This window comes from Anguilla anguilla, chromosome 5, assembly GCF_013347855.1.
Source record: "Anguilla anguilla isolate fAngAng1 chromosome 5, fAngAng1.pri, whole genome shotgun sequence".
Classification (NCBI taxonomy): Eukaryota; Metazoa; Chordata; class Actinopteri; order Anguilliformes; family Anguillidae; genus Anguilla; species Anguilla anguilla.
This window is the reverse complement of record NC_049205.1, coordinates 20,426,919-20,452,189: the sequence shown is the minus strand read 5'-3', so window position 1 is coordinate 20,452,189 and position 25,271 is coordinate 20,426,919. Positions and strand designations below refer to the sequence as shown.

At 42.0% G+C, this 25,271-nt stretch overlaps 1 protein-coding gene across 3 annotated transcripts in view; it reads right to left on the bottom strand.

Moving 5' to 3' along the window:
- Window positions 1-25,271, bottom strand: part of ccdc33 (coiled-coil domain containing 33) — an 81,189-nt gene that overhangs the window by 9,773 nt on the left and 46,145 nt on the right. For all 3 annotated transcript variants that reach the window (XM_035416616.1, XM_035416617.1, XM_035416618.1), the window contains exons 10-16: window positions 23,076-23,193; window positions 21,031-21,160; window positions 20,330-20,463; window positions 19,848-19,919; window positions 11,207-11,395; window positions 2,416-2,630; window positions 438-501 (exon numbers count right to left, since the gene is read on the bottom strand). In XM_035416616.1, coding sequence (XP_035272507.1) covers window positions 438-501; window positions 2,416-2,630; window positions 11,207-11,395; window positions 19,848-19,919; window positions 20,330-20,463; window positions 21,031-21,160; window positions 23,076-23,193 — 922 coding nt within the window. The remainder of the gene's footprint in view (window positions 1-437; window positions 502-2,415; window positions 2,631-11,206; window positions 11,396-19,847; window positions 19,920-20,329; window positions 20,464-21,030; window positions 21,161-23,075; window positions 23,194-25,271) is intronic.

The window sequence follows — 25,271 nt, the reverse complement described above, 5'->3', positions numbered from 1 at the left end:
GAAGAGGCATATATTTTGCCAAACAGTAAGGGGAGCCGTAGTGGCAAAACATGTGCAAGCTCACGGACTGCCTCTCTCTAGGACCTGTAACCGCGACAACGGCTGTGGGCATTTCCCACGCTGACATTTACGCAGCACAAACAGCAGGAACAACAGCTAAGCTGGTGACATGGGACAGTGGGGGAGTGGGGGGGGGGCGTCAGGGTGATTCACTCTCACACATGTAGCAAAGCCTGTTGTGTCTACTGGGGTGGGGGGCGAAACTTGTAGTCTGAGGAAAAGAGCTGAACAGCCAGGCCCCCACTGCCTCAGAAAAATCTGCCAGCACACTAGGTACTAAGTGACTGTGGATGGGGTGAAAGTAGTACTCTCCTGTACTATGCAACCGTGAATGTCTGCAGAAGTTCTCATTTTGTAACTCTTGTAATTGTACTTACTCTTGTCTGGTGTTCAGCGACCTCTGCCGTGTTGGGGTCATCTTCAGTCTCAGGGGCAGGGTTCCTGTGGTGTATGTGGGAGGGGGCAAACGGTCAATGATGATATTTCCCCACCTTAGCCCCACCCTTCCTAATTTGAGGCAGAGAGACCACAGTGATCATCGAGGGCTCTTAAATGGAAGGCAAAAATCATCAGGTGTAGTTTCCTATAGGCATGTGAGTGAGGCTTCAGGGCCCCCAAGACATGTGGAGCTACCATGAATTACTAGCAACTCACAGATCGGAAACCAATCATAGCGTTGTGCTAGATTCAGTTTTTTTCGATTGGCTCAAGCTGATGATAGACAGCATGATGCAGCTCCACCCATTACGGATTCAAGAAGCCTTACTCTTGTTTATCTAGCTTCTTACTATTCTATTTTAGCTAAATCTACTGTAGCTGTATCAGAAAATATAAAAAGCACTTTGCTTCCTTTATCTAGAACCCTTTGTTTCAGTCTCTCACCATTAAAAAGAAAAATGTTTAACATGAAGACATCTTAATGCTAACAAGGCCAATTGACTTTGTCTGGTACATTCCCTCACAAAGATCTTCTCTGTGCAATGGGATGTTATAAAACACACAATTTCTCATGAGACACACTTAGTTCTAATGTCATTAAAACCCTTTTATGCTCAATAAAATGCTCTCCATGTCCAATAAATGGGAAATCAGGTCAATTTGCAGACGATGTCTCATAGGATTAAGAATGGGGTCTCCAGGAAGAATCATTAGTGGAGGATTTAACACTGTTAAACATGTAGCTGTGTTTGTAGCACAGAAACTTGAGCGCTGCAGGTTCAAGGTTGTCCAGCTACTAACCTGTGTCCTCAATCAATACCTGACTGAATGAATGTAAAATATGTCAGATTGTAGTGACTGGATATGATTTTCTGGATATGATTGACAGCAGTGAGAATGTAGAGAACACCACTCCTATCCCTCTGGGGAGATCCTCTGTTTTCCCACTCAATCATTGGTCAACTCTCTATAACCAATCAGACACCACAGCAAGGCTGTCTGAGCTTAGTGGTGAAATTCACCAGTGGGCAAATTCTGGAAATTGTGTATACATTTCTCCATCACGGTGAATCCCCAGCGTTTCAGTTACTCTGTCCCTCCAGCTATTTTAATCTGCTGTTCATATCAAGGGATTTGAGGACTGACGGACTTCTCGGTTTTGCCTCTCTTCTTTCCCAAATGTTTCTCCTAACTGCCTAGAGACCTGCGAGATACCTCAGTTCACAGGAATAGTGAACAAACAGCCAGTTATACCACAGGCACTTCTAAAAGTCTGTGTTACAGTGTTACAGGGGAAATGTTCTCTCTAGGGGTTTCGTCATACTTGTTCCTGGTTATGGTTATACACTTTGTTGTACGTCGCTCTGGATAAAAGCGTCTGCCAAATGCCTGTAATGTAATGTAATGTAATGTAATGTAATGTTTGAGATTCATTGCATTACATTATAATCAGTTGGGAGATGCTCTATCCAGCCTGCTGTACTGTAATGGAGAACATCAGAAATACAAAAATGCGGCATCACCAAGAAGCCACAAATGATGCAGCTCCTACTAATGGAAGTGAACAGGGGCAACCTTCCTGCAGCTCCTAAACCACTTAAACATACTCCGCAGTGTAGATTCAGCAAACAGAATCCCACAGCAGTCAACAATCACAATTTTGAGCCTTTATTTCATTATTTTGAAGTCAAATTACTGCTAAATATTGTATTGTATGGCCAGATATCATTCAGCTGCACACAGAAATTTCTACAGAATATTATGCCCAGCAAACAGGCTGATCTGGCATGAAAATATTTTCTTTCGATCAACAACATCATAGGTGTGCAAACACAGGGCTTGATGTCAAAAATTCAAAACTATCTCTTTAAGTGTTAAAGGCACAATGCGGAATGTGTGGAAGGGGGTGCGGCTCACCGCGTGTGTGTGGCTGGAAGTCTGTAGGTCTCGTTCAGGGCGTGGCTGTCCTGGGAAGGATGAGGCTCACTCTCCGTAGGTCCGCCCTTTGGTCGGGGCTTAGGCTGCTGGGCGTGCTGAGGCCCCGCCTTCGGAGCCCGGAACAGGTGCTGGTACTCAGGCAGGATCTGCGCCAGGGCGTCGTACGACGGCAGGCCCAGCCCTTTCCTCTGGAACTGTGGAGAGAGCCGGACTCACAGCAGTCAGCTTAACTGTGTTTCTCCCCTGCTTATGTTTCCTCAGAGTCTCACTTCCCAGTGCAGTGTGCTATCTTCATGAAAAAATAAGATACAATCGTGTTAAAACATGTGCTATTCCAGTGCTATATACAGTGCTATTCCTCTTGGGTTCTCACAGATGCCAGGATGCATATCAAGCCCAGTACAAACAAAGAGCAGGAGAGTTGAAACGAATGCTCATCTGCAGTTGAATTAACAGGTAAGATCACAGTAACCCCTTTGCTCCCACTGAAGAAATAAACACACAGTGCCCTGTTTCCGAGCAATTAGATATGACATCTTACACACTGAAGAAAAAATAAAAACTCCCATTCAAGTAAAAACACTTTCATCACTTAAACAACCAACAAGACAGACCTGCAATTCATTACAGGATGTGCACTTTACTACAGTGTTTCCTGTAGTGAATCAATCGATTTCAAATTAAAATGGAATTCTTAATGAACTGTCACAGCAGGCACAATCCGCAACACAACAGATAGAACAGCGAACTGACTAATCGATCAAATGAATCAAATTGGATTTTGTATGCGAGACCACTTACAATCAGAATTTCAGAGAATACTTTTCATAGGGAATTTCCCAGAGGCAAGAATAAAAAAGACCATAGCCATTATAAGAAAGAAATTGTAAAATTATTCCTGTCTGTGGCAGTAAAATGAAGTATTCTTTCATTCAGAAATAAAAAAACAGCAAAAATAATGAAAATGCTAACATAGTGAATAAAATGGAGGGCATAAAGTAAATTTTCATAAATCTATTTGAAAGATATAATTAGCAAATACAGTAAAGCTTCCCTTTCTGTAAAATATGAAGACAGAAAATCAATAGTGACATAAATTCTGCCATATGCAGCACTTTCCCGGTTTAAAAAAGGCTCCAATTTAAGTTCAGAGTGTTCAGGTGAAGTGTCCACTTCCCAAACCACACACGTTCCCCAACCTGCTACTCACTGGCGTGGAGAGTGGTCTGTAATACTGAGCCATGTCCTGAACACACACGCGCTCCTACATCTCCATGAGAAGTCCCAAAATCTGGCACCCTTTTCGCTCCTCCAGGGGTCTGTAACACACCTCCCCTGAGCCCTCTTGGCGTACCTGCACAGGTAATCTCGGTTGCCAGGGATGAGGTCACACACCTGGTCTATTTGTGTATCTGTGGACAAGCCCTGCGTGACTCCCAGCTCTAGGACAAGAGTCATTACCATCTCTCCCTCTTAAACAAACACTGACAAGTGTTCACCTGCCTCTGGGTGGTCAACAGAACGGTTGGTGCGTTCAGCTTACCTTTCCCCCAGCAGAAACGCCAGCCTCATTTTTAGGTTCCTCCATGGAGAGTCTGATCGGGAAACAGCGCCCTAATCTCAAGCTGCTCCACAGACAGCAGGAGCCTCCATTGTGTTTCTTTCACTCTACCACTGCCACTGTTCTCCTGTTACCACAACACAAACCCTCCATAGCAACTTCGCCAGCCAACCAGCGGGCTGCTTACAACTTTGATTTGAACAACTGTGAAAGTTGGAATTTATGCTTCTGTCTTAGTAGGACAGACGAGAAAGGGGACAGCTTCAGACAAGAAACAATGTCAGTCTTTTTCACCTGCACACCCAGATACGTACACCAAAAATAACAGACACTGAAACCGGGAATTCAAACAACATTGTTTCTTAAATTGATTCACAGTTAAAGGCAAATGTTGCTTATTTTTTTTCTTTTGAAAGAGCTTTGAGAGTTCAGTGATTACCAGGTTATCTCACATTTAGTCAAAGTTAGGGACACAACCCAGGCCTTAATTCACCATAATTCACCAATGTGAAAAAATAGTTTGCTAAAATGTACTTAAAATATATTCTTTCATAATTTTGTATACCTAAATTTGATATACATTTTTCTCAATTAAACGGCACTTTGTACTTTGCCCCACAATTATTAGCTGTTGTTTTATTTCATAGATAATATTATTTTTTAATGTCCGAAAACACATAGTTGAATTTTTGCAACCAAGTCAGATCTCTGAATCTAATTTCTCCACACACAAAAAATCAAGCACCGTACATTTCTTATTTCCACCATACCAGAGCAATGGGTCCCAGATACAGGTTAGAGTCAGAGTTGTCGACAAGTCTCAGACAGCTCATGTAAGGCGCTAACACCGGCATCTCAGTCAGACCATAGTAAAAGTACAAACCCTGACCTATAACCCTAAATGGGCGAGTTTTCTCCCGCCTTCACTTAATCTTGATCTCAATACAATGTCTCCTTATCTTAGGCTGCGGTATTAGTCGCAAACATAGAGACCTCACACTCAGGCGCTCCATGAAGACAGACCCCACCAGTGGAGCTTACTCCCCACCTGCCCTGAATCACACCTGACCTTCGGGTCCTTCCACAGCTCAGTCCTCCCCTGCAGTGCTCACCTCTGGAGCTCTGCAGAGGCCAATTTTCACACTCACATGGATTTCATCACACACAATAGTTATTGCTGGGGTACAGGGGTACCAGCAAGAGACACCAAATACAATTATGACCTGCAGACCTGTGGTTTCCATTTAGCTGCTGTTGCCTGTTCATTATTTCTAATCTTTGTTCATCTTACCAAAAACAGTGCCCTTGATATGACAAACCATAATTAAAACCAATTGGAATAAAGAGAGAAATACATAGGTGGCCTCAATTACAAATGTCCAATGTTCCCGAGTTTTAATGTCCAAACAGATGCAATTTCCCCAATTTAGGAAGTCCTTCACACAGTACAGTCCAGATGGAGCAATAAGTATTAGCTATGTGTATTTTAGAAGGCATCTACTTTATTTATATACATGTACAATGGATCTCCATACCCTCTTCCATAATCTATCAGCTGAACTGCTCAGTATTTGTGCTGGTGGACTGTGCAACTAAGGCAGCTTGTGCAGGGGCATTGCTGAAGTCCAATCTACCAGAAGCGGTGCTGCTACTTTCTGAGCTGGCCGAATGCATTTCATATGAGTTGCGCTAGTTTTCCAGGATAGGGAAGTCTAAAAATGAAAATAAAATAGGTAAAAATGAAAAATCAAGTGAAATTTCCCAGTTTTTCAGGGAAAAGCCAAATAAATTTCCCTTCTTGTAACAGAACAGCAAAATTGACACCAAGGCTTGGTGTCTTTCGTATGTCTACACCATAAAAGCTCACACCAGAATATCAGCTAAATGCACGTCTCGGAAAGGTCAATCTAATTTGAGTGACAAAATGTACTGATTGTCTTATTCCTTCGCCTGGTTTTTGTATTGTACGCCCTCTTGAGTTTTAACTGGCTGGTATATTCAGAATTATATTTTTTAAAGAAGTATGGTATAGATCTGGTTGAAATTCTGATTCATTAGCTTGCAGCACAGTGCTGTATGTTTCCCCAAAACCATCTGACACTAATGATATTTTTCAAAATTAGGACCGTCCCTTTATGCATTTATTTATTCGCCCAGGGAATAAAGCTATTCTAATCTATTCTATTCTATTCTTTAGCTTATCTTTTATGGCAATAAATTCCTATTACAGCATAGTGATTTTGGGCTTTAATGTAAAATTCAAGGGCAAAAAATTACTCTCTTAGCAGACTAGGTTGGAATGAAGATTAAAGTCATAACTCAGTCAGTTAATGCAGAGTGCTGAATTATTAACATAATCTTGCAATGTGACATAAAATATTCCGAATCATTTAATTAAAATATTTTAAAATAATTAAACACATCTATGCTTTAGTAGATTGGCAGCTGTCAACAAATCCTTATTTGTGCGCTGGTCATGTGACCATATCCCACCCTTATTTAAATCACTCAATAAGCAATCAGAATTTTGTTTATACTGTACATGCAGTTACCTTAACCTAATGCCATCCATCATAAGTATCACAAAATAACATTTCATGTTATAAAAATCAATATTAATTCCTTTATTGGGTTTAGATTTTCAGTGCAGCCAATATGCCTCCAGCCACTCCCATTGGCTGAGTTACAGCCTCCCCCTGGGACTGCTTTAGCCCCAGTGTAATTATAACCTCTGGCTGCAGGCAACAACAGAAAAAACACAGTTGCCATCGAAGCAGTACGTGCTTGCGTATGCGACTGTACATGGATTTCTGTGTATCTGCATGCATGAGTGTATGTGCATGCATTTGACTGTATGTTAATGTATTTATGTGTGTGCATGAATGGGTGTGTTTGTGTGTATGTGTGTGAGCACCCATTTGTATGTACATTATTGCATTTTTGTTTACGGAAGTGCATGAGTGTTAGTGTGTGTATGTAAGCAAGCATTTGTGTGTCTGTGCACTCGTGGTATGTGCCTGTGCGTGGGTGTGAGTGTGTATGTGTGAGCGTGGGAGGGGTCTTCTTCCACTATTTTTATTGCTGTACACAGAAAATAGAGGTTTCCCCCACCACTACGCTAAAACGTAATCATATGTGACTTGTTCAAAATTGAAGGGCTGAAGTCTGTTTCCCTTTTCTTTTTTTCACCTGGCTTTCTGGGCTAGAGCAGTGGTGGAGAACACTCCTAGAACATGGTCAATATAACCAATCATCTTACAGCACAGCAGGAGGAGAGGCGGGTCAGTGGACCACATCACTGCAGGACAAATTGCTTTTGCACATTTCATTATGCAGCTGAACAGAATTTTTATAGTTTACCTCAGCGCACACTCATTACAGACAGAGCTCTCTGAGGCTCCGCTCTATAACTCACGCTGAGCAAATCCAGAATCACATTAAGACTGCTAGAAGACATTTTCTTATATGTCTCCATGTGACTAAAAATTCCAGTCATTCAACACAAAGGTTACAAACAGTGATGTCCTAAGCTCTTAAATTATTAGGAAAAAAAACTTTTTATAATTTGCCACAATAAATGCATCTCCATTTTGTGCACTGTCAACATTTCAAAGCACAATGCAACGGAAACTGTAATGAAATGTAATGAAACCGTTTTTAGCATTTACTGAAAGGTCACTGTTTGGAGACGTGATTATTTTTAAGGACATGGCTGGCATAAAGATTTGTTTCAGATGACCTCTACTGTACAATAGTACAGAGCAATAAAAAAAAATACACCTGTACATTCTACCTGTCCAACCTTGGTCCAGCATTTTTGCTGGTCATTTGACTGTCTACCTGCCTGTCAGGTTGCCTCATACTGCATACCTCGCAGAAGAGTCAGACAGCTTGTGTAGCTGTCTTTCAGGCTGCCTGCCTGTCTGTGTCTTTGCCGTTGAAGGTAAGGCTTGTGTTAGTCTGTGTTGTCCCTGCTGGCTGTGTAGTCCACTGGTGGCCGTTCCACTGCCAGCAGGTTTGACTAGACAGCCAGAAGCCTCATTTCAAAAGAAGATGGAAAATAGCACCTGTAATAACTGTGATAAATCCCTGCAGGGTGAGAGGAACGAATGCATGTAAAACAGGAGGACTCCAGGTCCCACAGAGAGAAAAGGGAAGGGTAGCGTACTTTAGACACAAGTACATTTAAATCAAGGGGATTTCAAATGGTCTTTCATACCATCATGAGCTGTTCTTGTGAAAGCTAGCTTTGCCTCCTACACAGCACGAACAGGGAAGGAACAGAACTCAGAAATGAATGTCTAAAAGAGTCACACTGATCCTTTCATCATTGATAGCGTCTCACATGTTTATCATTGCTTTCCTCTTGGCAGTCAGACAGCAAAAATGAAATCTTTTTTTTTTTACAAAACGTTTAATAGAAGAAACAACATTTCTATGGACATTTTAAAAGCGACAACTAGGTCAAAACATTATAATTCTCTATGTTTTTTTAATTCTCTAAATGTTCTCTAAAGTCTATCCAGACTTTTCTTCTGGATGTTGTTACATGAGCACAGATTTCTAGGGCTAAGAATTACGGCCTTCTGTCTGACATTATTGTCAGAAGCGACCATAAAGGCAGGAATGCTCTCCGAAATTCCCTTTTGCAACACACCTGGAATAACTCTTTAAATTTAAGAAGCAGAATACAAAACAATGTTATGATGAAGGATTTGAAATCTACGTCTCAAAACTATTCCCTCCCGATTTATTAAATTGACCCTTTTAGAGATTTATTCCCCCAATATTAAAATAACATTGAAATCACAGAATATACGGTGAGCTCCATAATGTTTGGGTCATATTTTTAATAGATTTGGCCCTTTACTACATAATTTTAGATTTGTAATCAAATCATACTATTTGGATTCACCACATAGAAATTGTAACACTTTTTATACATAGTCCTATTTCAAAGCACCATAATATTTAGGACAAATGGCAAATGACACAGGTGTTTCTGATTAGTCAGGTGTGTTAAATTGCTTCCTTGGTGTAGGTATATGAGAGATTTCAGTATCTAGTCTTGATTCTAGTATGTCTTTGTCCCAAACATTATGGAGCTTACTGAGTTCAAGGTAAGCTCGGACAAGACTGTACTTCTGCCACTAGGTGTCACTGCAGATCCACACCGGTCTCAACAACATGGATAGAGCTGCAGACCCATGCTTGAGAATCTGATCTGTAGAGATACGTTCTCATCACTGTGTCTGATTTTGTGAGTGCTGAAAGAACCAATATCAACACTGTTATTCTGGATCTCTCTCTCTCTCTCTCTCTCTCTCTCTCTCTCTCTCTCTCCATCTTCTTCCTCACCCTCTCCCAGTGTGCACATATTTCCTTCCTCACTCAGTCTGCCCCTTCTCCTCTGTCTTATCTTTTTCTTCCTTCTTTCATTTTCTGTCTCTGGAAAATTGGTGAGATTTTTTCAAGCTAGTGAAGTCACAGTGATGTGAAAAAGACAGAACACCCTCTTTCAGTTCTACAAATGAGGGTGCCACTAACCCTCAACTGGTCCTCACTTGGTAATAACTAAAATTTATTCAATCAAAAAGTCCACCCCATGATTCCGTAGCTTGTAGATCCCCCTTTTGCCGCAATAATCTGAAGTAATCAATTTTTTGATGATTGAGGGCATTCATTTATGCACAGCTCTTAATTTTTTCATATTAAAAAATGCCATATTTTATAACTTTTAATGATGCAATTTTTGTAGCAATATCAATTCAATGTGGTTGCATTTTGTAACTGCTCCGGTATACACAATTTCCACTGGAGGAGTCGAGCGCGACAATCCCACCAAGTATTCAAATGTGATGACGCATGCATAGGAACTTGCAGACCGAATGCGAAAGAGCAATCACCTAAAATCCAAAGACCATCTGTTAAAGGTTTGATATGTCGCTCAATCTTATCGTGTCAGACAACATTGTTTGTTGGCTCAAGGCAGTCTCCTTGCTCCAAAATATGCTACCGCTGGATTATCTTCGAAGAAAAATAAGCGTTAAGTGTGCTTCTGATAATAGCTTTTTTTAAAATCCAACTCCGGTTTGGAATGTGAAAATGAACTTTTGTGACCACCAGACACCACAGCTGTTGCCAAACACACCAACACTGAAAAGTTAAGTATAGCCACTTTAAGTTCCCATCTCAACATCTCAATGGGATTGAGGTCTGCTCTTTCCAAAACACTGATTCTTTTCTTCTTCAACCATTCAGTCATAGATTTACTGATGTGCTAAATATCAATAGTGAGTTTGGCAACCCAGTCAATTTTCATATGCTCCAGTCCATTCGTTCCTCTAGTCAGTTTATTCAGTCAGCCATTCAGAAAAATTTGTAAGCTTGGTGAGCTACTTATGAACATGCGAAATGTCTAAATATAATTGTAAGTGAGGTTTTCAGTCATAGCAGCAGCATTGACAGGGAGGAAACCTCACTCTCCCATCACTAGTTACAGTAACACGAGCCAGTTAATATGAGCCACTAGCTAACATGACTCATCGACAGCACAGAGTGGCCTCGGCCAGAATGGAGTTCATAAAGTCTAACTTTCCATCAATAGTCTTTCTCTCTGACTGCAGGGAAAAAGGCACAAGCAGATGCTTTTCGCAGGCATCTCGTTTCAGAAGATCAATGAGGAACACAGAACCCTGATGAAAGGGAAAAGTCGTGCTGATGGATGATATTGATCAGATTCAGTTTAATGTCTTTTGATTGCTAGCACACTACATAGGCTACATGTTCAACACCCAGGAGGATAGAGGCAGAATTCTGTGCAGGCAGAGAAAGAGGCTTTAACAGGTTTCTGAATGCACACAACCCATCTGTGATTGTGATGTCCTGATGGTCCAGTGTGACAAACAAGTTTGGAGTAAATTCGATCAATTCAGGAAATAAACTGAGAATCATTTAGTGATTTGAAAAACTAAAAAATTTTTAATGAATGAATTGAACTTCAGATAATTTCCTGAAGGTACTGAACTGAAATGGAATATACCCGAACTCTGATGATGTACAGTAACAGTGATCCGCATCACTTCTCATATTGTAACAGACTTTAAAAAAACAGTGTTTGAACATATGCTAAGAATTAAATCTTTGAATGTGATGTGCAAGGCCTAATGAGTATCAGTGATAAAATGCCAATCTTGCAGTGTAGCTCACCGATAGCTGCAGCTGGGCGTGGCGGTCAGTGACGGGAGTGGCTGTTTCGAGAGTGACGCACTCCTCCGGTAACAGAGGCGGGACAGGGGGGCGCTCAGGGACACAGGGTGCTCCAGCCTCCTCCAAGGGCTCCAAATCCAGGCAGGGCAGCACGCTGGGGACCACTTCTGTCAGAAGTGAGTCTGGACGCTATAGCAACAGGCACAGCACCACTATAATGTTAACATTGACCGTCAGTGTTACGGCAACACACACTGCAATAACCTCTGGTACTGCTTTACTGCTATGGTAACATGCACTGCACCACTGCTACAGCAACACAAATGGGATTTTGGCTATAACAACACAAACTGTGTTTGGGAATAGGTTATCTGTGGTGTAATCACAATGCCACCATTGATGGACCAAACAGCACCACAGACAGTAGAATCTCTCATTAGAATCTTTATTACATTAAAATCACACCCCAGAGGTCAGTCTGTATTCCTTTCAGTACCAACACATGTTTTAGTTTCACACTCTTTACAACACAGGAAATCAGCGTTTTTACTAGTTTTACTTCTTTGGCTATAGAGGTTACTCTGCACTACCTGCTTTGGAGTATCAATGTTATCATGACCATTCTGGCTTCTGAAGCCAATGGCAGCTGAGTGCAGACCAGCTTTGAGCATGCCCCCCCCACCCCCCCCTCCTCCATCCTACATCACTATGGACCCTGCCTCATGATGGAACCTTCTGCCGAGAAATCATTTTACTGACTCCAGTCTAATATGATTACCTGCAGACACTCACTACCCCAAGGCCCATCCAGACACTCAGCACAATTTCATTCCGGGCCTTAACAGACATCTGACATAAGTGCATTTAACCTGTTTCCTGGAATTCTTCAACGTTGAGAGATTCCACTATTTATTTAACTGCATTTCCATCTCTGTTTTGAAACAGACATGGAAATGCAAACAGATACACTAGGTGCACAACATGAAAAAATAATTGATTTCTGTCTCTAAATAAACAATAGAAGGCATTCTTCTGTATAAATAGAGCTTATAATAGAATTACTGAATTGTATTTTCCTCAAATGTTCATAGGATTTTTTAAAACTTTACTGATGTTCCTTGACATATATTCAAAAAGTGAATGCTATGAGCAATGCAGAATTTAGAAGACACATATTCATAACAGTGTTGAGTATGGTTCATTTAATACCAACCACAAAAGGCTTCATCAAACTTGAAGTCAAACTGTGAGTGTGGAGCATTAAATTTTCTGACATAATGCTTTAAAAATAGTATTCTAATTTAATTGAATGCTATTTAATTATTAATTATATTATCAATATATAACAAAATATATGCATTACAGTATGATTCCAGAGAAATGTGTTTGGATTATTAGTAAGATTTATTTTTTAATTTACTGAATGCTATTAAATTTATGAGCAAGGGATTTAAATAGTCTCAACATGAAAAAGCAATATTTATACACTATATTTCAGGCACATGGCACTTTCTTAATTTGTTCTCTGAGGCATCAAGAATATATTGACCCTTGATATTCCACTGGGTGGTCTCTGAAGTCCAAGGGCCTTTCTTTCATTAGCAGAAAGAATGCATAAACACGAAGACAGCGCAAAATTAATTAAACTTAATTGATTCAACTTTCATTTTAATTAGATCCTCTGGTGTACATGCTAAAATAAAAGTGATAAATACAAATTTGATTCATGCATACATGTATTCAAAACCTTATGTTAGAATAGCACCTTAATACAGTTTTTAAAAAAATCAAAATTTATGACAGATATAAAATGCACATTTACAACAAAGAAATGTTGGGAAATGTATATGTATTATACAAAGCAATAACTTGATTTCAAAACTAACATACTTGTCTGAAAAACATAGTTAAGAACTTTTTTCTATCTGTACAATTTTTTTTTTTAGTAACTGGCTTGTGATTAAATTTTTCTTTTTTTCAATTCTCGATTCAGTTGAAATAGAAATAGACTGATGGATCTGTATCACCCCGATCGACACAGCTATTAAAAACGATTCCACGCTAATCCAGGTCAATGAAAGACAGTAGACAGACATTTTGTGTAGTGTCTGAGCGAGTTGCTATTCAGTGACCCAACACATACACCGCGGGGAGCCAGTGGGTAGGTTCATTGTGAACCGGTGGCACACACATAGGCTACGTATAAATGCATCAAAATAACAAACAGAGAGCGTAAATAAAAGTAATGGATAAACACTAAACTAAAAACGGCATTAATTGTTATAATTGTCATTGAAAGAAAAAAAATCCCTTCTTACAAGGAAAACAACAATCTACCTCTTAGCTATCCCAGAGATCCGGACTCACAGATGGGTAGAAAGTTCTTTAATGAGGAAGAGCCAGCATCCCGCTGCCGGTTCGTTAATCTAACGTCATTTGGGGGAAATCAAATTAGCGGACCACTGGACGGAGCAAAAGCGCAAATCTATCTCTGAGTTAGGGGTTCAGTCGGCAGCAGGACTCCCGAACGCGGCACGTGACTGGAAGCGGAATATAGTGGTCAGTAGTAATGAGACGGAATACCGAGGGACATATTAAGATATGAGCGAGCACGCCTACCTTCTCACGTCTGGCAGTCATTCATTTGTTCTCCGTAGCATGACACCCCACCCGGCTATTACCCCGAACACCAGAGCGGTGCAGCGGTGCATCCATTCAACTAACTGCTGTATGCTGTTGCCTGTGTAATTGTTTTGTTTGTTTTTTTTTTCTTTGAAAGGCACCCTGTGTCATACAAAAACAGGTGCCGATTATTAATTAAGATAAACATTCAGTACACCAAATGAAACTGAACACCCACACACAAACGTCTCTAGAACAGCGATCATGGGCAGAGCCATGAACGCGTCTTTATTCTCAGCCTGCTTGAAGGATACTCAGACCTGCTGCGCTGTCCGTGGTTCTGAAACGGTCTAACAGCCTCACAAGAGGAGACATGTCTGCCCCAGGCTTCCCCCTGAGCATGAAGGATGTCCGCTCAGGAGGCACCATGTAAGTCTGAATCAATTAGCAAATCACAGAATCTGCCCCCCGGGACGCTGGCGAAGCAGGAAGTATGCAGCTGAGCCACGTGAATGCTCCCTGTTCTCGTGTCCTGCTGCGCTCGCTCCAATAGTGACCAAAGCGAACCTCACCTAATCTTAGCTATATTTCAGGGAGATGTTCATTAAATGCAAGCACGGATTTCACTTTTCACTATTGTCTTCAATGCATACTCTGCATTACTCAGATAAGGACACATCAATCTCGGAGCCAACATCTGCAGTTCCCTCGCTTTCCTGCAAGCTTTAAATGCTCCCCGATATGGAGTAGCATTTCGATCGCCTTTACGCACAGTCGTCTCCACTGAAGTGACAGAAAATAAACCTTAAAGCTTTCCATCGTTTTTTTTTACCTACAGGGATAAATATTTTCCAAGTAATCGGCAACAGGGTTTTGAGAGATATGAATGGCAGGCCCTCTGAAGCAGGACATTAATATTCCGCTGCCGCAGCGTGACACGCCCTTTGTAGAAAAAGACATCAGATGTCTGCGGTTCTGGATTTGTGAGCCATTTGGAACCGGGCCGCGGGACGCGATTAGAGAATGATAGAAGCTAATCACCCGTCTGACCCATGCCACCACACTTCCTGTCACTCTTAAATGACTTTATTTATTCAGTTTCACAAAAAAGTGAATATATATATATATATATATATACAGTGAGCACCATAATTCATTGGACAGTGACACATTTTTTGTTATTTTGGTTAGTTGGAGACAAGAAGATTGTAATTCTGCGTGTTTAACCTGAAATACATCATTCAAGATCAATGCATCTAACTAAACAGTCCGTGTTACATTTTAACCCGCGTTTACCCCAGGTTTTGCCCCGCTCCCCCCTACTGCTCAATATTTTAATAATCGGATATTCTTTAAAATGGGCTATTGCTGCTCCACATGCTCCACAAGATATCACATTGTGTGGGTCCACTACGCTTTCAAAAAGAGAAATCTTTCGTGGATTATCAACTTCGACAATGTATTTTTCATTCTAAAAGCATATTCGGTTTCTATTTAACACAAAAAACCGTTAACAACAAAACATTTTCAGAGCAATACTATATAATATTGAGTGGGGGGTGGGCTTGGGGGGTGAGCGTTGCAGGGCGGCCATGTGGAGGGATGTGAGATTAAACATTTGGCCAGAGTCTCCCCGCCTGCATCTCTCCTAGCTCTGCCCATGTTTGTATTTGTATTTGTTTTATTATTGATGTGTCATATAATCCCATATGGGATGGGCCACATGAGTGGCACGAGACGTTCATTCATTCATTCATTCATTCATTCATTAAACTTTAACACCGATGACAAGCCTATATTAATTATATTCTTTTCTACTTAATTCTTTGTCAATGATCTCCCGGGTACCAGTGAATGGACGCAGTCGTGTCTGATGGACTGGATGACAGAGGACATACGTGTGTCTGGACGTTGGACGTGACACCTGACATTTGGCGATACGATAGCCCAGAATAAACCATACGCGTGGTTTTAAAGTAGCATTAGCGTCATTTAAAAAAAAGCCTGCTTTTAAAATGCCCGCTGACTGGCATAAGGCCACGCAAACGTGTCTGCACGTGTCCCATCTGTGTTGCTGGGGAGCATCCATGTCAAAGCAACCAGACCACACAGCCTTAATACACCTAATTTTTGAATTTAACAAACCCCTGCCATTTCTGCCTGTCTTCTACTCTTATTAATTTACTGTGCATTATTTTAATACAGCAAAATAACTGGTCATATAACTGAATTAAATCTCCTGCTCTTCCTATTCACCTTGTGGTTTACACATAAGCAGACACCTAGTCCCCATTCTAAACTTATTCTGCTGTTTTGACTTCATAGTGGTAGGGTGTTTCAATAGGCCTATATACACACAACTGGCTCCCCATGCACTGTAAAAAATGTCTGTGACCCTTATAGTAAAATCTGTAAAATAGCGAAGATACGAAATTGTAAAAAGCTTAAATGTAAATAATTGACTTAAGGGGAAACACAGTAATACATTAAATCGCAATTTGACATTTTTGTTTTAAAAAAGCTTTGCAAACTGATTAAAATCTACAGCTGACTGTGGTTATGATTTAAAAAATAAAAAAAAACCACTGCTGGCCATGGGGAGTAATGGAGAGTTTGGGAGAAATGGGGAGTTTGTTGCACCTTATCCACCCTAGCTCCCTAGTGGTGGAATAAACTCCCTGTTCCTCTATGAACCACTCGGTCACTGCCCATTTTCCACTGTGGATTTTTCTTCTGACTGTACCTTGACGAACTCTGCAGGGTTACTCCCAATCTCTGATCACTGTCTTGTATCATTTGTATGCATGTTACTGTTGTATCATTATCTAGCACTGTTGAGTTGCACTTGTACTGTCATCTTGATGGTTCTTGTTGTAGCTCTTTATCATATCTCTTGCGTCATGCCTCACTTCTAGTATCAGTTTCCATAACTTTACTGACGTGCTTACTGCATGAAATAGACTTGATGTTCATAACAATGGATAACTCATACTTAATGAGAATTGTATCTTATCGGACCTGGGTTCTGGACCTTCGGTATGCACTCATTGTACGTCATAAGATAAGAGCATCTGCCAAATAAAATGAAACGTAATGTAATGTATTTCTCTGCAGTGCAAGAATGCCCTTATCAAAGTTTACTATAATATCATATTTAATTTAATGATCATTCTACATTGTACACACATGCACACACATGCATACACAGACACTGAACTGATTGATTTATGAATCATTATTCTGTATATTGTACTTGATTCATGGTGTGTACTGGACAAATTGAGATTCCGTAATTATATTTATGTGCACTGAACACACCGCCAGTTTATACCGTAATATTCCCTCTTCTAGCTCAGATGCTGTAATAACACACATCTAAATCACCTTTACTGACTGGCTTGAAGTGATAATTTATTTTGGTGACCAGCTGGAAAGCAAAAAAAAAAAACAAATTAACTTGGCACTTACTGTCTGCATTCATATCCCCCCCCCCCCCCCATGAATAATGCATCACACCTCCTTCACCTTCCTCCACCGTGCCAGCTCTACCAAAAGCCCCCCCCCCCCCCTCCACAGAATCTCAGGAGTATTGCAAACACTACTTTCAACATCTTCTATCACCTCACATCACACTCTTTCTCTACTCCCATATGTTACACAAACATCCACCTCATCTCTGTGCTTATTCTGCATAGGACAAATTCTTTTCATGTTCCAGTAAAATGCATTCATTAAAGTGAAATCCTTTAATAAAGCTACCTGACTACTGTTACAACATGTGTAAGCCTATGATATATTTCAAGATCGTCACCTCACATGAAATTTCATAATTAGATCATTTCTTCCTCAACAGCATATTCATTAATAACATGACATCAATTATTTTTGGCTCTCATCACCAATATATTTACATGTTTTAGAATGCATTATTTATCTTGCATAAAAAACATGCATTCTAAAGCATGTTATCCACTTAATCCTGTGCACCTACTCTCTCAAAGCGGTAAATTTATGAGCCACCTCAGCTGTATAGTGTACTGGAGAGGCCCCAAAGAAACAATCACTTAATGCCTCGATCTGAGCCTATTACAGCTTTACAACCTTTCTATTAATCTGTATGAGTCACGGTCCCTGCCTGCTCCCATCACTCATAAAGTATAGGGAGAGGGAGGGGGAAAGAGGGATGGTGGGAAAGAGGAGAGGTGAGTGAGAGGAACGAAAAGAGGGGAGGAGAAAGTTCTAGACGGAGGCAGACGGATAACGGAGGGGGGAGCGAGAGGAGTGAAAGAAAGAGAAAGGGGAGGAACAGAGATATAGTGAGAGAGAAGAATAGGAGATGGGCAGGAGGAATGAGAGAGAAGAAGGCAATAATGAGAGAAGGAGGGAGGGAGCGAGACAAAGAGACAAGGAAGTACAGAAAGCAGGAAGGAGATGGAGGAAGAAAGATTCATTCAGGGCGAGGGAAGAGAAAGGGAAAGGAGGAACATGAGAGGAAGACAAAGAGATGACAGAGCGGGGCAGAGATGGACAGGAGAAGGAGAGCGAGGAAATGAGAGAAGAGGCCTATCGGATGAGTGTTGGGGGAGGAGGGAGGGGGAACACACAGACAAATAGAGATGGATGTGTCACTCAGGTGCTCTCAACTGCTTGTAAACTCACCATTGTCCCTCTGAGCCCTATAAAGGCATCTCCAGTACAATAAGAGCGCTGCACAGTAAATATTACAGAGTAATAAAGTGTGTTCTGTTCGCTCTCCAGCCTGCTGCCTCTGTAACCACATGCAGTCCAGTATCTGTAGCGCTCTGTGAGGCTCCAACACGCAAATAGCCAATCAGAGTCAGGGAACTGCATGGCTAAACCAATCAGATTAGAGAACAAAGTAAATGTCTGATGAAATAATCAGATCTGATGGAATATTTTGTATCTATTTATTTTTTTACATATGAATTTGGCGGCCAACGTGGGCCTGCATCAAATTCCCTCACTAATATGGAATGTTCAGCCCACAGCCACGTTCGTGCATGAAGCCCATGCCGATTCGGGAGAGCATACAGTAAGGTTCTGCTCTGAAACACATGGTGTCGCTAGCTGTTTCTTTTCACACCACAAACTACAGCCAACCTAACACAGAGCGGAGTCAGAGGAAGACCCCTCATATGTGGCTTTGACATGCAGTCCATGGGCGTCCGATCAACCAGCGGGGTCACTAGAGAGCGATGAACGCGGACCACCAGCTCACTGAAACCTCCGATATCCTGGCCGATGCAATGGACAATTGCACACTGCCCTATGGGCAACTAGCCACAGTCAGCACTGCACGGCCTCAATACAATCCAAGACCATGAGGCTCATCCATGGACCACAGCATGGAACCCAATGAATCATTTTTAACCACACACTGCCACTCATTGGGCTCCTATAAACACTTTTAATCTTCACACGAGCTGTGACTGATGCTTGCTTTAAAGAAGCATCAGTCACAGAGAGAGAATGCAACCAAGTGCCGACTACGTTGAACATCGAAAAACCGTTTTCAGTATAACTCTATTTATGTCCTTATGCTTTAATTAAGACAAATCAACTACATGGAAATTTGTATTGATTAAAATTGTTTACCACAACACTTTGATTAATGTGATTTGAATGTGATAAAGTTTACATAAACAGTTATGATTGACCAATGAATCAAACTGGCAGTAAGACACATGCAAGTCGATCAATATCCAAATTTTACACACTTCATATGTCTAGAACTCAATATGCTTTGCTAGTACATTAGTTTTTCTAAAATCAAATCACTGGCAGATTCCAAAGAAACAATCAAAACTATTTTGTGCAGGATTTATAATGACAATTAACTTAACAGGGGAACCAGACAAGCTTAATCTATCAGGGATAATAATTCTGGAAAATGTCAGCTTGTATTAAAATCCCATTTCTATTTTTGCTGCTTTATGTATGCGAGGATACTAATAGAATGATACCAGTCTGATTGGAGAAGAGCAAGATTGACACTCACCTCTGAGCCAATCAAACGGAGAATGATGCCCACAGAGGGAGTGGTATCTGATGTGGTCTTCAGCTTGCTGCCCTGAGAACCGTAGGAGAGAGGGATTCAAACCAAACAAACACACAAATTCTCATCTCAAATAGGGATTAAAACCCAACCAGCAGAGCCAGTTTTGCTCTCTTAAGCCGACTTCAAAACTGTGGCAGTTGACAAGATGAGAATGACAAGAGGTTTTCATTAAAAAAAGTCTTGGGACCATACCAAGTATAGACTACAGAGCTTACATGAAAGTTGTCACAAGTAATTGGTTGAGTTTAGTCTTAGTTTATTCTAAAAATTTTACATGGTAAAAATCAGAGACTAAAATAGCCTTCAGCATAAAACTCAACAATGCACATGAATGATTTTTTTTTTCTGAAACCATCTCAGGGATTCAAACTCAACACGCACCAAGTACAACTGAAACCGGTTGATACATAATGCCTTCAAACCTGCAGGGGGAGCTGTTCCACTCTCAGGCCCTTCAGCCCTGTCTCTGACATCAGCTTCCCATAGAGCTGCTGATCTAGGATCAGAGCAGACAATCCTATGGGACTGCAGGTGTACCAGCTGACTGAATTCATCACTGGGGGATTGAGGGATGGAGGCGGGAGAGAGACAGAGAGAGAGTTCAGTTGTGAGGCTGTGTGTCGTGCGCATGCACACACACACACACACACACAATACAATATCCTCCAGCAGTATGGTAACGGTAGAGTGAAGTTTGTTATTTTTGCTATATACTTAAGGCATTTGAGATCAAAAGGTGAATATGCGACAGAAGTACAAACAATAAGCTTTTGTTTCATGGTATTTACATGCATATGTTACATGTGTTTTACCATTTTACAGAAATGTTTGGAAAGTTAATCACCATATAGGCTAGCCAAGGACGACAAGTGCAGTTGATGACAGATGAATCCAGATGAAATAAAATCTGTTTTCTGTTTTACTTTTGTCTCACATTCACCTTTTGATCTTAAAATCTTAATTATATAGCAAAAATAACAAATTTCACTGTCCCATTACCACAATTTGCAGGGCACCGCATATACAATACACTGTATGTTTTACTTTTATTTATTTATTTATTTATTCATTCATTCATTCATTCATTCATTCATTCATTCATTCATTTATTTTTGTGTTCCACCTGTGGTGGTGGGGTAGTATTCCAGGACCAGAGCGGCCTCCCCCGTAAAAATAGTGGCGCAGTCCCGACCGAGGAACAGGAAGCAGTGGTTCCACACTGGCTGTTCCTCAGGAACCCCGGCGGGAGACACCTGTAAGACACAGCAGCAAAGGCAAACTCAGCTTCCTCTCCACTCTCCTGCATGTTTGTGAGCATGCTCAGTGTTCGGAATTGCAGTGGGATCAGGTAGACCGGGCTTGGCTCTGATACGTTCTCACAGAGAGACAGACAGACACACACACACACACACACACACACACGGTGACACTTTGAGGGGGGAAAGGCAGCACCGGCAATCCTTAAATACAGAGATGCTATGACCTTGAAACCGGCTTCACTTGCCAAAGCTCAGAGCATTTACTGTATCCAGATATTTGAATGTCTTATTCGTTATGCCAAAATTAAGTGACAAAGGCATTTTTTTTCATTAAAATGTAACTTTATTACAACATTAAAATCTAAAAATCTAATGTTAATTTGTGTATGAAAATGTATGAAGTTACATGCAGATAATCACCTTACTACAAGCTGCTTGTATAAAATAACCTCCCCCACCACATTTTTACAGCTTTATAATATTTGGTCACCCAGGAAGCGGGTAGTATTTGTCTTCTCCCAGCCAGGTAGCTTCCCTTTGCGGATGTGTGTTTAGAGTCAGATTTCAGATGCCCAGACAGGGTGGTAAACCCTGAGGAGTCTGGCTCGTGTTAAAGGAGCAGCTCAGATTTCCTGGCTACGCTGCAGGATCCACGTGGGACCCTACAGACCTGCAGCCGTCCCCAGAGAGAGGGGGCGCAGTGCACCTGTGTCACAGACAAAAGCGTCACACACAGACGGAAGACAAATACGCACAGATGTGCACAATGATGCAAAGACAAGTGCCCTCAAACATACACAAACACACAAAGACACGCACGCACAAATGACAAGGCACCCATGTAAAGAAACACACACACACACACGCACACACAAATTACAAGGCACCCACGTATAAACATACACACAAACACATGAATGACTAGGCACTCACATATAAACACACACACACACACACACACACAAATGTCTAGGCACCTATGCGCACACACACATTCGTACCATTTAGCCAAGCTCATAATGCATCATGTTGCAAGAAAGCTTTCACTTGTCGGTATCGTGACCAACATAATTCTGCGGGAAAAGACAGACATACTGACTTTGCACTAATAAAGCTTTTAACCTCATTGCGGGAGGGAGTGCACAGATAAAGAGCGGGGAGGCAGTAAGCTGTACACTGAGAGCAGGCGCACAGACAGGCAGGGGCAGTACAGATGGGTGTATTGATAGAGGGAGGCAGGCAGTTAAGCAGATCGATGCGAGAGGTAGAGAGAAGCACAGGTCAGCCTCAGGACCAGCTCTTCAGCACCGGGAGAGAGGAGACAGATGACCCGTTTCCTGCTAAAAGGCAAAGGCTGCAGGGAAGAGAGAGCGAAACTCTCTGTGAAAGATGAAAGGAGAGAGCGGCAGAGGAGAGGTGAGGAGAGACAGCCAGACAGGAAGAGGAAGATACACTATATCACAAGATCAATGCCTACAGAGGCCACACAGATGCTCTCTCCATTTCCTTCTCCCCCTCACTCTCACAATCTCTCTCTCTGCTGCTTTCTTTCTTTTACTCCTACTTTTTCCACACCTTTCTTTCCCTCCCTTGCTTCCTTCCCTCCACTCTGTCCTTCACCTTAGCTTCCAACACATGGAAAAGCATTCAACCAGGAGGCCATAGGTTTGACATCCAGGTAGGGCCTTTTTGCTGCACTCTCCAGAAAGTTACCTGACCTCAATGGTTTCAGTTCATATCCAGATGCACAAATAGAGAATACTCGGGTATGAGGTAGCATGCAATAAAGATGTCAGCCATTTATTTTAAAGATTTCAAGCAAATTAATTGTGAAGTGACACTTGAATGGCCCACAGAGGGCAGCTGTAACACACTGCTAACACATATGAACCAATAGGATGACGCTCACCTGTAGTTGGCCCTGGCTGGAAAGTGGGGGCACAGCAAAGGCGAAGTCAGAAGGGTGGGGAAAGGTCACTGAGGTCATAGCAATGCCGGCTGCACGAGGGGTCAGGAGCATGTAGTCTCTATGAAGCACACAGCCACATCCATCACCACATCTAGCTACATCCATAGCCACGCCCAGATATGCCCATCACTGCATCTATCCACATCCATAACCTAAACCCACCATGCCCATCACAGAATACACACAAACACATAAAATCCTTAACATACAGCCACTCCATAACACAGTGTATGCACACACATACTGTACATGACCTTTAAACACACAACCAACCCATCACAACACATACATACATGCATACATAGAGTACACAGACATACAGACAGACACACAGACAGACAGACACACGCACGCATGCACACGCATACACACCATCGTGCTCAAAATAGCTCATGATGCTACATTTCCCTACACTGGTCCTAACAGTTGCAGAGCATAACAATCCCATAAGCACACAGTCAATTTCCAAACACAGAATGAATGATTAAACAAGTTTTCTGGGACAAGGCCCTCAAATTGCTGAAATACTGAGAGGGTTCCCTATCCCAGCCCCTACCAGGTGGGATATTAATGAAAACATGGTGGTCTCAGCCCAATGACCACCCAGCTGATTGTTCTTATAACACCAGGACATGATAATAAATAAAACAGAGTTGTGATCAGCACAGATTTGTAATGTAGTCCCAGCATTATTAGAAACAAGAGCTCAGCCAGACCAGACTCATTATACCCTTTTCCCACTGTAAAGCTGAAACCAGCCTGGCTCATTATGCCCCTTCCCCACTGTAAAGCTGAAACCAGCCTGGCTCATTATACCCCTCACCCACTGTAAAGCTGGAACCAGGCCGGCTCATTATACCCTTTTCCCACTGTAGAGCTGGAATCAGGCTGGCTCAGTATGCCCCTTTCCCACTGTATAGCTGGAACCAGGCTGGCTCATTATACCCCTTTCCAATTGTAGATCTGGAACCAGGCTGGCTCATTATACCCCTCACCCACTGTAGAGCTGGAACCAGGCTGGCTCATTATGCCCCTTTCCCACTGTAGAGCTGAACCAGGCCGGCTCATTATACCCTTTTCCCACTGTAGAGCTGGAATCAGGCTGGCTCAGTATGCCCCTTTCCCACTGTAGAGCTGGAACCAGGCTGGCTCATTATACCCCTTTCCAACTGTAGATCTGGGACCAGGCTGGCTCATTATACCCCTCACCCACTGTAGAGCTGGAACCAGGCTGGCTCAGTATAGCCCTTTCCCACAGTAGAGCAGGAACCAGGCTGTCTCATTATGCCCCTTTCCCATTGTAGAACTGGAACCAGGCTGGCTCAGTATTGTCCTTTCCCAATGTGGAGCTGGAACCAGGTTGGCTCATTGTTGCTATGCATTTCGAAGGACCTCTGCAGGCTGTCATGAAACTAACATTTTCAACCCTGAATTGAAGCTCACCAAATGCATAAAAACATTATACAAATCATAAGGCTTTTATCTTCTTGTAACACCAAACTAAAATTGAACTATTACGCAAACATGCATAATAAAAATGCCTCTTTTAAAAGAAATATGAGCGGGAAAAAATAAATACAATTAAATCATTGAAGAAATTCTCCTCCCCTCCCCCAAATTGAATAACATTACCTGTCATGTCGCTAATAAAAGGCCATTAGCTAATCCATCCACGGCCGGGAAAAGGTGAATGAGTTCAGGGCTACGGTACGGGCCTCCCAGGGGAGCCCAGTCTGGGGCGGCTCACGGCTCGCTCAGCCTGATCAGAGCTGACAAACGCGGCGATGCGACGGCCAGGCTCTTAATGGAGGTCCTGCCCGTGCCATTATCCCCTCCCCCCGCACAGATCCTGCAGATCTCCCCGAGCTCCACCCCCTGTCCGAGTCAAGCTTTTAAACGCTTACTTCTGCCCCGCGGTTCTAAAGGCCCGTGGCCTGACGGGGAGGAAGAGCGCTCGGTTCTCTCTCTTAATTGATGTCAGGGACCCGAATATTAACAGGCAGCAGATTGCACTCTCGCAGTTCCAGCTCTGACCCCTGAGCTTCCAGACGAGCCTCCTCGTGTCCTACTTAATCAGCGGGACACGAGAATGCACTAAAACCAAAGCCTTTCTTCAAGCGCAGTTATCAGTCAATC